The sequence below is a fragment of the Manis pentadactyla genome, chromosome 9, assembly GCF_030020395.1.
Source record: "Manis pentadactyla isolate mManPen7 chromosome 9, mManPen7.hap1, whole genome shotgun sequence".
Lineage (NCBI taxonomy): Eukaryota > Metazoa > Chordata > Mammalia > Pholidota > Manidae > Manis > Manis pentadactyla.
Genome location: NC_080027.1, coordinates 99,549,936 through 99,563,626, shown reverse-complemented (window position 1 = coordinate 99,563,626; position 13,691 = coordinate 99,549,936). Strand labels below are relative to the sequence as shown.

The 13,691-nt window shown below is 36.6% G+C and overlaps 1 protein-coding gene across 1 annotated transcript in view; it reads left to right on the top strand.

Moving 5' to 3' along the window:
• Window positions 1-13,691, top strand: part of WDR64 (WD repeat domain 64) — a 96,292-nt gene that overhangs the window by 37,392 nt on the left and 45,209 nt on the right. The window contains exons 10-11 of the mRNA XM_036918388.2: window positions 3,302-3,441; window positions 11,923-12,049. Coding sequence (XP_036774283.2) covers window positions 3,302-3,441; window positions 11,923-12,049 — 267 coding nt within the window. The remainder of the gene's footprint in view (window positions 1-3,301; window positions 3,442-11,922; window positions 12,050-13,691) is intronic.

Here is a 13,691-nt window from a genome sequence, read left to right as displayed (position 1 = left end):
CCATCACTATCAGTGAAAGCAAGCAGAGCTGAAGGACCTCTGGTAGGAATAGAACACCTCAGGAAGACTGGGTTTCCTTCACAATGCACACTGGACAGAGCCCTTGATTTAGGCATTTCTCAGGAGGCAATCCTCTATTGCCTTCTTCTTCATGTGATACTCAAATCATAGATTTTCTTCTGGGAATAGCCTGGCTTTATCCTCCAGGCAGGACAATGTCCATTTCAGGGGGCACCTGGCCAACATTATCTAGGACTGTCTGTGGGCCTGAGGCTCAGGGTTTGGATCATACCTGAGTAATGTGATGCTTCTTGGCCATGGCCAGTGAAAAGCAAATGTAGACAAGATACTGCATTATTGCAGTCACTCAGTTTGAATCATGTAATGATAGAGTTTTCTCATTACCTTTAAAAATTCCAGATTTCTCTCTACCGTCATTGACAATAGTCCTTAAAATATCTTTGTTGCTGCCTTGGTCAGCTCAGGCTGCCAGAACAAAATACAACAAAATACCATAGACTGGGTGACATAACAGAAATTAATTTTCTCACAGTTTGAGAGGATAGAAATCCGCAATGAAGGTGCCAGCATATTCAGTTTCTAGTGAGGGCTCTTTGCCTAACTTTCAGGTGGCGTTTTCTCTCTGCACCTTCCCGTCGAAGGGGGAGGGAGGGAGAGAGCTCTCTGGTGTCTCTTCTTTTAAGGTCACTAATCCCATCGTGAGGGCCCTACTCCTGTATTTGGTAAATAACATTGGACCAATCACATTTAAATCACTAAATTAAATTAAATAATTAAATCATTTAATTAAAATCAATCTTTAGGATTTAGTTTCCTTCTTTCGTGATATAAAAAAGTTGAATTATATCACTTCTAGTGCCCCTACTTGAAATTCTTTGATATTTTTATGACTCAGCTTCCATGATGGCATTTAATTATTTGTGAAATAGAAAATCTAATGTCTTAAAAATATTCAATATTTTGTAAACTATTATACACAGTTTAGATTATGGTTTAAAAAGACAATTAGATCATAACTATGCATTAGTTCAGGAATTGGTAGTTGGTGTAACAAATAAACCCCAAAATGTATAATGACTCAAAGATAATGGAAATGTATTTCCTTTTCATGTAAAATCTAAAATCAGTTCTCATAGCTCACCAGCTAAAAGCTAGTAATCTGACCATATCTAACTGCCAAGGGATCTGGGGAATGTATGTGGCTGCATACATGGTAAGAGACAATATGGGTGTGGTGAAAGGCAAGCCAGTCTGTATCATAAAACAAGATGTGTGGGTGTGTGTATGCATAGGATAATAAATTTTTATTAAATTTTATTTTTTATTATCAGATTTCTAATAGACCATGGGTAAAGGATATGGTCAAACAGTACACAGGAAAAAACACAATTAGCAGGTACACGTGGGAGAAAATACTCAACAGCATTATCTATCACATAAATTAAACTAAAATAAAGTGTTATTTAGACCTAGAAAACAGCAAATATTATAAATCATGATGTAAATCCATGTGCTGGCCAGAGTTTGATGAAACTAGTATTATCACATATGGCTGATGGCCCTGGAATTTGGTACAACCATTTTGGAAAGCAACCAAACAATATGTTTTAATGTCATAAAAATGTTGATAGCCCTTAATATAGTGTGATCACACTCTTGGGAATTTATACTCAGTAAATAATCCCAAAGAAGAAAAAAAACATATAAATAACTTTTTATTGTAGTTATTGCTGAATAAAGTGAAAAACTAGAACTAACAGAACCACTTATCAATAGACAAATGTTAATAAACTTTGATGTAGGAGCTAAAATGATAATTATGAAGGCATGGGCCCATGATCTTCCATAAATATAAAAAATAGTGGTTATATATATAATTTAAATTATTTATATATACATTTTAATACATATATAATTTAAATAAAATATATATGTAATTTTAAATACTTAAATATAATTTTAAATAGAAATTTTTTAAAGGGTACAAATTTTGAGTTATAATATGAATAAGTTCTAGGATCTAATGTACAGCATGGTGAGTATAGTTAACAATACTGTATTGTATAATCAAAATTTGAAAAAAGAGTAAATCTTAAAAGTTTCGCCACAAAAAAATGATAACTGTGTGAGGTGATGTAGGTATTAACTATCCTTACCATGGTAATCACTTTATAATACATATTTATATCAAATAATCACATTGCACAACTTTTACTGACATGTTGTATATCAATTATATCTCAAAATAGCTGGAAGAAAGGAGAGAAAGCAACTTTCTTTCCAATATACATATAATCACAAGATGACAAATCCTTTCTACAAAATTTCAATTCGGCCTCTCTCTCTGTGCATTCAGTAGAGCATGCTGTGACTTCTTGGTAAAATGCATATTAAAACAGTTTTTAATTTAAAAATGCATAAAAACAAATTTTTATATATTTTGGAAGCATTTAAAATATAACTTTACATGTCTATCAAAGATAAAATGTTAATAGTAATGTTTTTGTTATTGAAAAATCTTCTTCCTAAGTACTTCCTGAAAATAATTCAAAGTATTTAAAAACAAATGGGAAAGTGTTACTCTTAACTCTGAAATAAAAGGTCTACTCGCAAAAGAGAGAAAAAAAGGTAACAGTGATTACCTATAGGGAATTTAAGTAGGGATTACAAAGGGAAAGAAGACATTTTTCCCCTAAATTATATCCTTCCCTACTGTTAAATCTTTTACCACGTACCCATATGATTTTAACAATTAAAAAAATAGACTCTATGCTATGATGATAACTACATGTAAATTATATACATTTACAGATACATGCCAGAAGGGAAAAGGGATAAATGAAGACAGTTGATTTATTATAATGGTAGAGATTATGTGCAATTTTCCTCTTCCCTTGATTTCTTTTATTATTATAATGTTTGCATAATTTAAGAATGTGAAAACAAAAGAACAGCTGTCTAAAGTGCTCTTGGGAAGTAAATAAAGTATCAATGATACATTACTGCATGAATGGGTAGGAAAGTAGTGAATCAAGAAAAGGACTCATAAGATATTTACAAGAGCTCACATTTGTATGTATAAATATAATTATTACAAAACAGCCTTGACAAGAAGCAGCAGCTCCTTAAACTAAGGCCAGCCTCTTAGCGATCCATATAGATGGCTTTGTGGGAGAAGCAGACTATGATTTGATGTCAGCAGAAAGACAAGGAATTAGTGGGGTAAACTTTGACCACCTGCGTACCTGAGGAAATCATCTCTCCTTGTCCCTCCTTTTAGGGAATGATAAAGTGCTCCGGTTATGGCATCCCAACATCAGCACCAAGCCTGTGGGGAAACTTGTGGGGCACATGTTCACTATCACTGAGATTGTAACAAATGAGAAAGATCAACACGTCATCAGCCTTTCCTCTGCAAAGGTAACAGAAACACAGAAACAAAACTTGAAACCAACTATTGGAAAATCCAGAACACATACAATTTTTGACTGAATAGTTTATAGGCACTGAGGAAAATAATGTTAGTGTGGATAAGGAAATGATGGGGCACTGCTCTCTGTGTGTAGTGAGTACGGCATATGAAAGAATGTGTTTAAAGATGAGCTAAAGGAATGCAACACTGGGCAGGGAGCCAATATTATCCTCAAGAGTAAAACAAAAGAGGTCTTCCCATTACAGAAAGCAGCAGCATCACTAAAGACCAAAAAAATAAGGATTTTTGTTTTTGTTGCTGTAAACATTCCAACCAATGTAATAAGACATGAAAAAGTGAGCTATTGATATGAGAAATAAAGTGACAAATTATTATATTTGCAAGTAATGTGACTGCCTCCTGAATATCCCACTGTATTTTCTTCTGGAAAACTCTTAAAACTTCTATGGTTTCTTATTTCTATGGTCTTGTATTGTTTTATTTTATGAAAATTCAATAAGATCAGCTTAAAAATATTAGAACAGGTAAATTCAATAGGGTGGCTTGTAACAATATCAATTCATGAAAAAAATACATTTCTAAGTAAAAGCAGTAACTGGTTAAGGAAAAAATGCTAGAAGAGGTAGTGTTTACAAGAGCAAAACTATGAAATACCTAGAAATAACCTTAACAAGCAATATTCACTATTAACATTAAGATAACTGTGATGTTTTTCTGAGGTACTTTTATTTAAGGAGTGAACAGAGGGACATCCTGTGTTACTGCATGGGAATGCTGGACTACAAAAGACATTATCCAACAAATTAAGCTATATATTTAATATTATCCAGGATTATTTAAGTATCAGTTTACCGAGTTTAATGTTAATGTAAAAATATTGATCTACAAGAATATCTTAGATACTTTGGAAAATATAATTGTAAGATAGTACTTTCCCTGTCAAATATTAAAACATATTATAAAGCTGTAATAAATAAAACACAGCAGTAGTCAGAGAAGGCATAATCAGACACACCCATGAAACAAAAGAGAAAATGCAAGAATTAGTTCATGTGTGTACAAGACTCTTGTGTATCATAAGTCACATTTCAAATCTGTGAGCAGAGGATGGCTTGTTCATTACATGTTGTGAAAACTGATTAACCACATAAGAGAAAATATGTAACCAGATCATCACTTCATAATAAATAGTAAAATATACTTCATATGTGTTAAATATCTTAAATGTGAAATACAAAACCATAGAAGTTTTGAGAGTTTTCTAGAAGAAAATACAGTGGAATATTCATATAGCCTTAAGGTAATTCATAAGCATAACTTATATGACTACATAAACATTCAAACTTTCTTTAAATTATAACAATAGCTCTAATTTATCAAATGCTCATTAAGTGCCAGGAACTGTGCTATGTATTTCAGTTATGAAACTCATAAGATGCTAGTAACAACCTTTAAAGTAATTATTGCAGTTGTGTACATGTAAAGAAAAATGAGCCCTAAATAACTTGCACAAAGTCACATAGCTCCTTAGTGGCTACGTGTGGCCAATCCCTTATCACCCCCAACCTCAGACAGCCTCCCTGTGCAAATAAAAGAGGTTGAAGACAGAGAGCAGAGGGTGCAGGCATGCAACAAAAATAACAGAAACTGGAAGAATATCCTTAAACAAACAAAAATTTTAACAAATCAGTAGGGGATCAAAAGGAGAAGCAGGTAAGGGCAGAAAACAGACATGTGTACATAGTGCTTTTGGGGTGAAACTGGTAAAAACTTTTGGGCATTTATTTTAATAAAATAATCAGAAAAGTGCCCAGAGATCTATGTAAAGGATGTTTGTTGCACTATTGGTGATACTGGTGTAAGAAATAAAAAAGAAGAAGGAGGGAAGAAAGGAAGGAAGGAAAGGAAGAAGGGAGGGAGGGAGGAAGGGAAAGAAAGGGAAGGGGAGTGAGAAATCAGCATCCTTCTGGAGCATAAGTCTGGCTGCCAAAGGTTCTTCTTCTTTTATTCCTTGAGGATGAAAAATACACATGCTTTGATGATTTGTAACAGATTGCAAATGGTTATTTAAAAGTAGCTATTTTTCTTAAATTTTCACTTTGAAAGTGATATGAAGGAACCTGAGGAATGGCAAAACTTGACTAGGCCGTGGGTGAGCTTCCAGGTGAATAAGATCAGAGCAAACCAGATGGGTTTCCAGCCTGGCCTGCAGGTTAGCTTAACTTCATCCTATCAATGACAACATCTAAGATGTCCTAAGTGAAGATTATGCTACTGACTTGCATCCAGGCAGTGTAGCTAAGGGAGAGGCCTCAAATATTGGGTAAATCTAAGTTTAAGTCCTGACTCCGACAATTACAAGTTGTATCCTTGGGTAAGTCGCTTGAGATAGTTTAGCAGGATAACAGAGCACTTTCCCATAGGGCTGGTGTGAGGATTAAATGAGATCAGGCCAGCAAGCATGTAACAGTGCTGGAATGTAACCGGGTCTCAATAAATGTCAGCAGTTATCATATGCTTTCTTCTCTCCATAGTGGGGATGATACTTACATTGTTCTATCCACACGTGTTCTCAACACAGTGCAGATTATGGGTGTGGTGTGTGGCACAGAATAGGATGAAGCTTTTGATAAAACCCTACTTCGGATGCTCCTCAGTCATTTATAGTCATCTCTTGCTGAGTACCTATCAAGTCTACAGGGTGTTTAAACAAACCTCTTCTACTCTCCCTGAGTCCCTGCGACCATTCTCACCTTCTATTTAACTGAGAATTTTGAGGTTAGTTCATTAGCCTCCCCACTGAACCTCAAAATATTTCTATATCTTTTCCATATTTTCTCTTCTTTTCCTCCTGCCCAAGAACAAGCACTTGTCTTCCTGCCTGATCAAATCCCTCGTTGTATGTTCTTAACCCAGTGCTGCCCAATGAGTACCTTATTTCATCAACTGTGATTTACCTTCTTATCCCTAATTTCACTATCTTTAAGGTTTCTTTTCCTCAATTACAAACCATTCAGTACTTACTTATCCTTAAAAAATTTCTGCATATCTATAAATGAATTTGTTTTCCACTTCAAATCTCCTTTTCCTGACTTCTGATTTTCCTCTAGCTGTTGATGGCATCCTTTGTTTCCTGTGAACCATAAGCAACTTCAAAGTCACTTTTGAAGCTGCTGCTTCCCTAAGCCTGCCCCAAGCCAGTCCCCAGATCCAGGAAACTGGTCTCATTGATCACCTCGCTCTTTTTCTCACAGGCATAACCCTGGTTCCATCCCACCAAGGGCCTCCTTGTTGAAGGTAACATATCAGAAGGCACTTAGTCCTCCTACTTCAGTCTCTTCCACGCCAAACCACTCAGATATTATGCTGCCATGGTCATCATTCTCTAACTCGCTTGCAACCTTGTCAGGGTCTTCTTACTTCATCTTCAAAGGGCAAAATAAGCAAATACTGTTCAAATAATGCCTTACAAATAATGTTCAAATTCTTTTTTATAGTTTTTACGTTTTTCTGTGGCCTGGAATCATATACCTTTTCAGCTTTGTTTCTAATTATTCACCTTCACACAGCCTAAGCTTCACCCAACTCTTTCCCAAAAGCTTTGTCTTTCCCACATTTGTCTGCACTGGTTCTCCTCCAGTACTGAGCTATTCTATTTACTCTCTAAATCTAAGTGAAATATCATGCCTTTCATGAAGCCTTTACTAAGAGAGAAACGGAGTTCTTCTCTCTTCAGTGAATGAGAAAAGTGAGCATTTGAATAGACCAAGGATAGGAGGAAAAACTAACTCTTTCACATATGTTATCTTTAAGTTGTAAAGATCACAAGTCTTTCCTGCCTTTAGCTCCCTGTGCTTCCTTTTGTAATGGGATTATTACACATGATGTGATTGGGTTTTTCTTTATGTTTTGGATAATTGGAAGCATCCATCACTGACAGCAGGGTTTTGCTACTTGCAGCATTTTGCCACCTTCTGTCCTTGCTCTGCTACTTGGGAGATTCTCCTTTGGGTAAACTGATTTGCAACATCCTCAAGAGTAAGAGTTACTTGGGTAAACCTTTCCTCAATTACTGCTGGAAAATCTTTTGGGAAAGACAGATATATGTTAGGAAACTTTTGCTAATAAAATGTAAATGGCCAACTGGAAATAAAAATCACAAACTAAGGAAAAGGGATGAAGGCACTTGCTCTGGGACTCAGAACTCAACTTGCAATGCTCTTTGCTTATGTACAGGCTGTGTTGTTTTCCTTCCTCTGTCACCCCAAGGCAGCTCGCTGACAATCTGTTGATGTATTGAGCCATGGGGAGCTAATGTGCCTACAGAGACAATGGAGAACCAGTCCCTAAATGACGCTCCTTTTGTTTGTATATTACTCTTTATTTGCATAACCTGGGACACTTTGTTGTCATTGCACAGGGTTAAGATACGCTATGCTGTTTCTGATCTTTGCCTGTTGGGGCTATTTCCTATGTGGCTCTTACTGTGTTGCAGAGTATCTTTATAATATTATTTTATCCTCCAGACTGTTTCCTCCCCTGTCCAACTTACAAGAGCTTTCGGAACCTTCAGATCCCTTGCATATAAACACACTCACATTTGCACACACTCACACACACACACACACACACGCTTACAGCCTACCTAAAGTAACTCTCTGAGTACTCTGTTGACATCAACCTTCATCTCTTAGTAAATGTGGTTCCTGTAAAAGCCTGACATTATTCTTTGGCTGGCAAACTGGTTGTGTCTCAGGTCTGTCTTACTGGGAATCCCAACTTCCTGCTCTGTTAATATGAGTCAACCAATATAAAGGCCCCCGCTAGGTATCTAATGTTGTATCAGGCCCTGTGCCTATACCTCTTTTGATATAAACTCTGCTCACAAAGAGTTAAAAATTAAGTTGAGTAAATAAAGCAGAACTGCCAAAAAATGTTTGATGACAAAATCCAGGAATGACAAAAAATATCAAATTCAATTCTCCTTGACAGTGGGACATAATGAGGAAGCTGGTTTTGCAAACTGAAATAAAAAAGTCATCAAACTGCCTATAATCTTCTCAAAAGGCAAGGTTGACTTAACAATATCTAAAAACATTTTTAACGTCACACCCTTTAACACAAAAATTTTGTTTCAATGAATTTATCAAGAAGTCGTGTTTACACTGCTCTGCAGAGTTATATGCACAAAGGGGTTCATGATTGTTTTCCTAAAAGAAAGTAAGAAATAAGTCTAATGTCCATCATAGGGGATTAATTAAAATAAAATATGGAGCATTCATACAACAGAATGCAGTCATTAGAATGAAAGGGATAAATCTAGGTAAACATGCCCTAATACAGATGTAAGTTCATGCTGTATGTGACCTCATTTAATGTTCATGACAACTCTGTGAGAGAGGTACTGGTATAAACTAAACTCCCTTCCAAGTGTGAAAATTGAGGCTCAGAGAAGTTAAGTGATTTGCACAAGGTTGCACAGCTAGTAAGTATTAAAGCAGGATTCAACTGAGGTAGTCTGCCTCCAAAGGCAGTATCTTTCAACAATGATTAACCTAAAGAATAGAGCCAGGTAGCCCCAAAGGAATGGTAGGGAGTAAAGGGGACTCTAGTTTTTGTGTAGCTTGAAATTTTCTACTAGGCACAAATAATAATTTGGTAATTTAAAAGTTTATTTTTAAGAGATATGCTGGGTATCTTAATTTCATTTTCCATTTTCCACTTAACATACAGGAAAAATGTCAGAACAAGATAACAAAATTAACAGTTTTGGTTCTGTATAGCTAAAATACTTTTATTCTCGTTAAGGTAGTTGTAAGAACTTAATACATTTTTTGCACTAAATCCCCTATACAAGTAATGGTGAATACCTACCATTTTTACTGCACTGTTTTAGATACCCTAGTTTTCAAACATACCCTTTGTCTATAGTATGTTAGCTCTCAAAAGAGTTTGATAATCTCAGATATTTTCAGGTCTTCTAATGGAAAATCATATAACCCTGATTTGATTCACATGAGGAATAAAATCTTATTAGCCTCTCAAAGCCGTTGGGTAAAATTAGGAAGACAGGCAAAATCCCAGCTTCCCTTGACAAATCAGGAAATAGTGATTCCCCATGGCCCTCCCTTTATTTAAGTGATAATGCAAGTCTAAAGATTTTTGTCAGTGCAGTTTTTTTCACGGCACAATGCCAAGGTTCCATTTGAGTATTTTTGACAATGTCTTATAATTATTTGTCTTCTATCTACTTTCCTGCTGATATTTAAATCTATTCAAGAATGGTAATAGGGCTTCTGATCATTTGCTTTTACAGCACCTATCCCAGAGTTCTACAGTTATTTGATGTATAATGAATTCTGCACATCATGTTCACTTGCATCTTTTCATAACTCCTCTTTTATGTGTCTAAGACCAGCAGGATCCTAAGCATCAGATATTCTGCTCTAGTCACTCATAATAAACACCCACCAAGAAAGAGAGGGCACTTTTTCATGCATTGGATAATAGTGATGTAATTGGCATCTATCGCCTTCTTTCTGTTTGACAGATTCAGAGAAAGGGTAGCAGGTAGCTGACAGAGAAGGGGGTTGACAGTACACTGTAGGTGATGGGAAGAGTGTGCACACAGACCAGAAAGAGAAAGGGTTTCGGGGAACTGGAAACAGTTTGGTAGGACAGAAACAAAGATGGTTTATGGGGAGAGAGCTGCAGAAGAGCCTAGAGGGCAGATTGGGCATGATGAGGATGGCCCATGTGCCTCCTGCCAGCCCAGCCATCACTAAGAACACACAAGGCCCTAAAGAACTGAGTACTGAAGAGGAGAGAAGTGTGAAAAGAAAAAAAGAAATAGAATTACTCTATAGAAAAACATCACAGATTTCAAAACAGGTCCACATTAATTCAGTGAAGTGGAGAGTGCTGGTGTTACTAGGTCCATTCCAGACACAAGAAAACTGGGAGTCAGTGAATTTAAATGATGGGCTACAACTGACCCCCCCAAACCTCTTCTGCCTCATCCCCTATTCTTTCCACCAACCACAGTTCAGAGCATACACACATACAGTTGAAAGACTGCCAACAGTGAATGAATCTCAGCTAAAGCGTTAAAACCAGAAACTATTTGAAGAGCTAAGTTTCCTTGGCACTCAAGTCCGCTGTTAGGTTCTGCCCTGCTTGTCCCTCATTTTAGGCTCTGACCCCACATTCCTAGTCCATTATGCTTGTTTACTCTCTGATACAAAAGACTGATAAAGTTCAACGCTCCACGTATTCCCCAATCTGCATTTTTACTAGAACAAAGGGAATGACTTCCATTATACAAGTTCTCAGTTAAACTGGGCTACTGACAGTATACGTTTGAGCCAAAGTTCTGTACCAGTGTTCGAGTCACATGCCTTAGACACCTTTATGCTATTACATATAAGGGCCAACCTGTCTTCCCCATAGTGATGTTTTTAACTCAGCTCAATCACAAGTGTCTCAAATAAGAAGTCAGTATCTCTATTAATAAAACTACTTTTAAAGTTTTATATGTAGTTCTATAAAATGATAACTCATTTACTCAACAAATATTCCAATATAATAGGTTAGTAATAAATTTAATGTAAAAATATTATTTAGGGCTGATGCATGTTAGTAAAGGTCATCTTTGATCAAATCACCCTTATTTTTGAAGTTCAATCACACTGAAACGTGCTACACCACCAGAATAATGAAGAAGGCAAGACCAGTTATTTCAAGTGACAAAGGGAAAACTTGACCTAGTTTTGCTGAATTTGTATTTCATTGTTCTTTCTATTCCCTTATATCAACCTAAATTATATTTAAGTAATTACATAGTTCTCTTTCCTTTCTCAAAGAACTCTAATAGGTAATTTCCCCACACTCCTACTGTATCTACGCTGTCCCTAAAAACTGCTTTGTCTAATTCTCATATCTCTGGGCAGGAGGAAAGGGAATTCTTAGAAACCTCATTTAGTAAGATGTTCCCTTATATCTAAGTCATGGAAGAGTAATTTGAAATCCTCTGCTTAAAATATATCTTTATAACCTTTATATATATAAAGTTTATGTAAAATATATAAAGTATATTGTTTTCTAATCCAGTGTAATGAGAAATGTGACTTTAATTGAACTGTAAGTCATGAGCAGTCTTTTATTATTCCTCTAAATTCTTAAAGAATAATAAATACTATGTCTTTTTTCTTCCCTTCTGTAATGATAGAAAATTCTAGGTCCTTCAAGCAAATTTTGAATCACTGCTGCTCTTTTCTTCTGATATTAATGAACAATAATTGAACCATGAACCAAAGTGGAGTTTAGCAAATGTATGCTCACCATGTAAATCATACTGTGCTGCAAGTTTTTAAGAGCATATTGCAGATTCTGAAAATGCTTCACCTAAATAGCTTTGAGCAGGGAAGGTAAAGTGTTGAAGTGGTGAACTGCATTCTTTACTCCCGCAGGTTTTCAGGGTGTGGGATATACAGACTCTTTCACTATTACAAGTCTTCCACGACAGCCAGGGAGGGCCAGGAGACATGCAGATTTATTCTATGATATATGATTCCAACCACGGCATGCTTGTCACAGGTGAGTGCACCCAATTAGTGGCAAACAAAAGTTATATGACTTCTTAGCCTTTTCTAAACCAGCGCTTGATCACTACCTAGAAGAAGAACAAAACTGGAAGGGGAATTTATGAACTGTGATTCATCACAGCAGATATTTAATTCATTTCTGCTCTTTCCTATCTTTTCATGGCCAGTGGGTAAAATGTGAAACTACTTCTCTGAAAACACCAGGTCAGTACTCTAAAATCTTGAACTTCGGAAGATGTGGCTTGGGCTAAGCAGAGAACTGGGAGGTAACCTGGGGCTCCACGTACAGCACATTTAGCTGTTTGACTCTTGAAGCAGGAATCAGATCCACCTTCGAGTGGCGGAGTCAGCATGATGATTCAGTGCCCCTTTTCTACAGTGAGCTGGTTTGGCTGCACACATTGATACTGAGATGGTCACTCAGTAAGGAGGGTGCTGACCCTCCCACCTTCCTTTGCTTCTAGGCAAAGAACAGTGGAGAGAAAGGACAGACTTCCAGGTAGTGGATCCCCAGTGCTGATGCCCACAGATTTGGGGCATCCTTTTGTTGCCTCCTTTTCTTCCTGCCTTTTAGAAACACATGCTTACTGAAGAGACAAAAGACTCCACCAGGCATTTAGGTTGAACACTGTTCAAATTCATACCCTCAGACTTTAGAAGAAAATGAATGTTATTAAGAGTACTTCTTCCAACTGGAACACCAAACCAGAATCATTCCTAAGCATTTTCCCATTGACCACCTGCTCTGAACTCCTAATGAGGGGAGAAAGTGGTTGGTACTGTCTCTGCTGGTGGAGAATATAATTATTTTTAACTTTGAGATTTGGAGGGAACTTGCACTTCATGTTTGATAGAGAATTTTCCACCTTGTAGAAGAGAACTTAACTCTATATGTAAATGTCTGCCCACTCCCACCCCACCCATATCACCTTTTTTAAAATACCATGCCAATGACTGCAAGACCCAACTTCTATGTTTGGTTATTGGGTTTAGCATTTCAGTCCCATTCATCATCTGAGTAACTAAGGACTCAAATATCAAGAAAAAAAAAAAAAAGAACAGAGCATCAAGATTTCTTCACAATTTTATATAATTCTGATAGTACTTTGTTTACAAAAATATAGAGCTCTGCATATCCCTAATCATTAAAATTGACTGCAGCCATCAACCTGACATCAGAACTATATGCAGCCTATTTTTCAGATTTTAATTTGTGCTTTGATTCAAATGAAGTAATCTTCTAGACCCAGTGACAGCAGCACCGCATTCTGGAAATGCTGTAGAATATGCAGCTGTCGTGTCACTGTTGTGACAGCTACCATTTGTGTAGTTCTTTCACAGAGGCCTTTCATGTACTTTATTTCATTTATCTGCAGATTTACCACTTGAGGTTGGACTTAGTATTTATTCGACTTTATAAATGACCAAACTGAATATTAAATAGTTCAGCTGACTAGTGGAAGAATGCAAGGTTGCCATGTGGAGCTGGGATCCCATCCCAAAGCTTCTGACTCCCGAATTCACATTCTTTCTCTGTACTGCACTGTTTCCCCAGTAGCAGTATAACCAGCCAAAAACAGAGGATTACCACTCGTTCATCAGCACACCCAGCTCCTCTGGTGGCCACTTTGAAC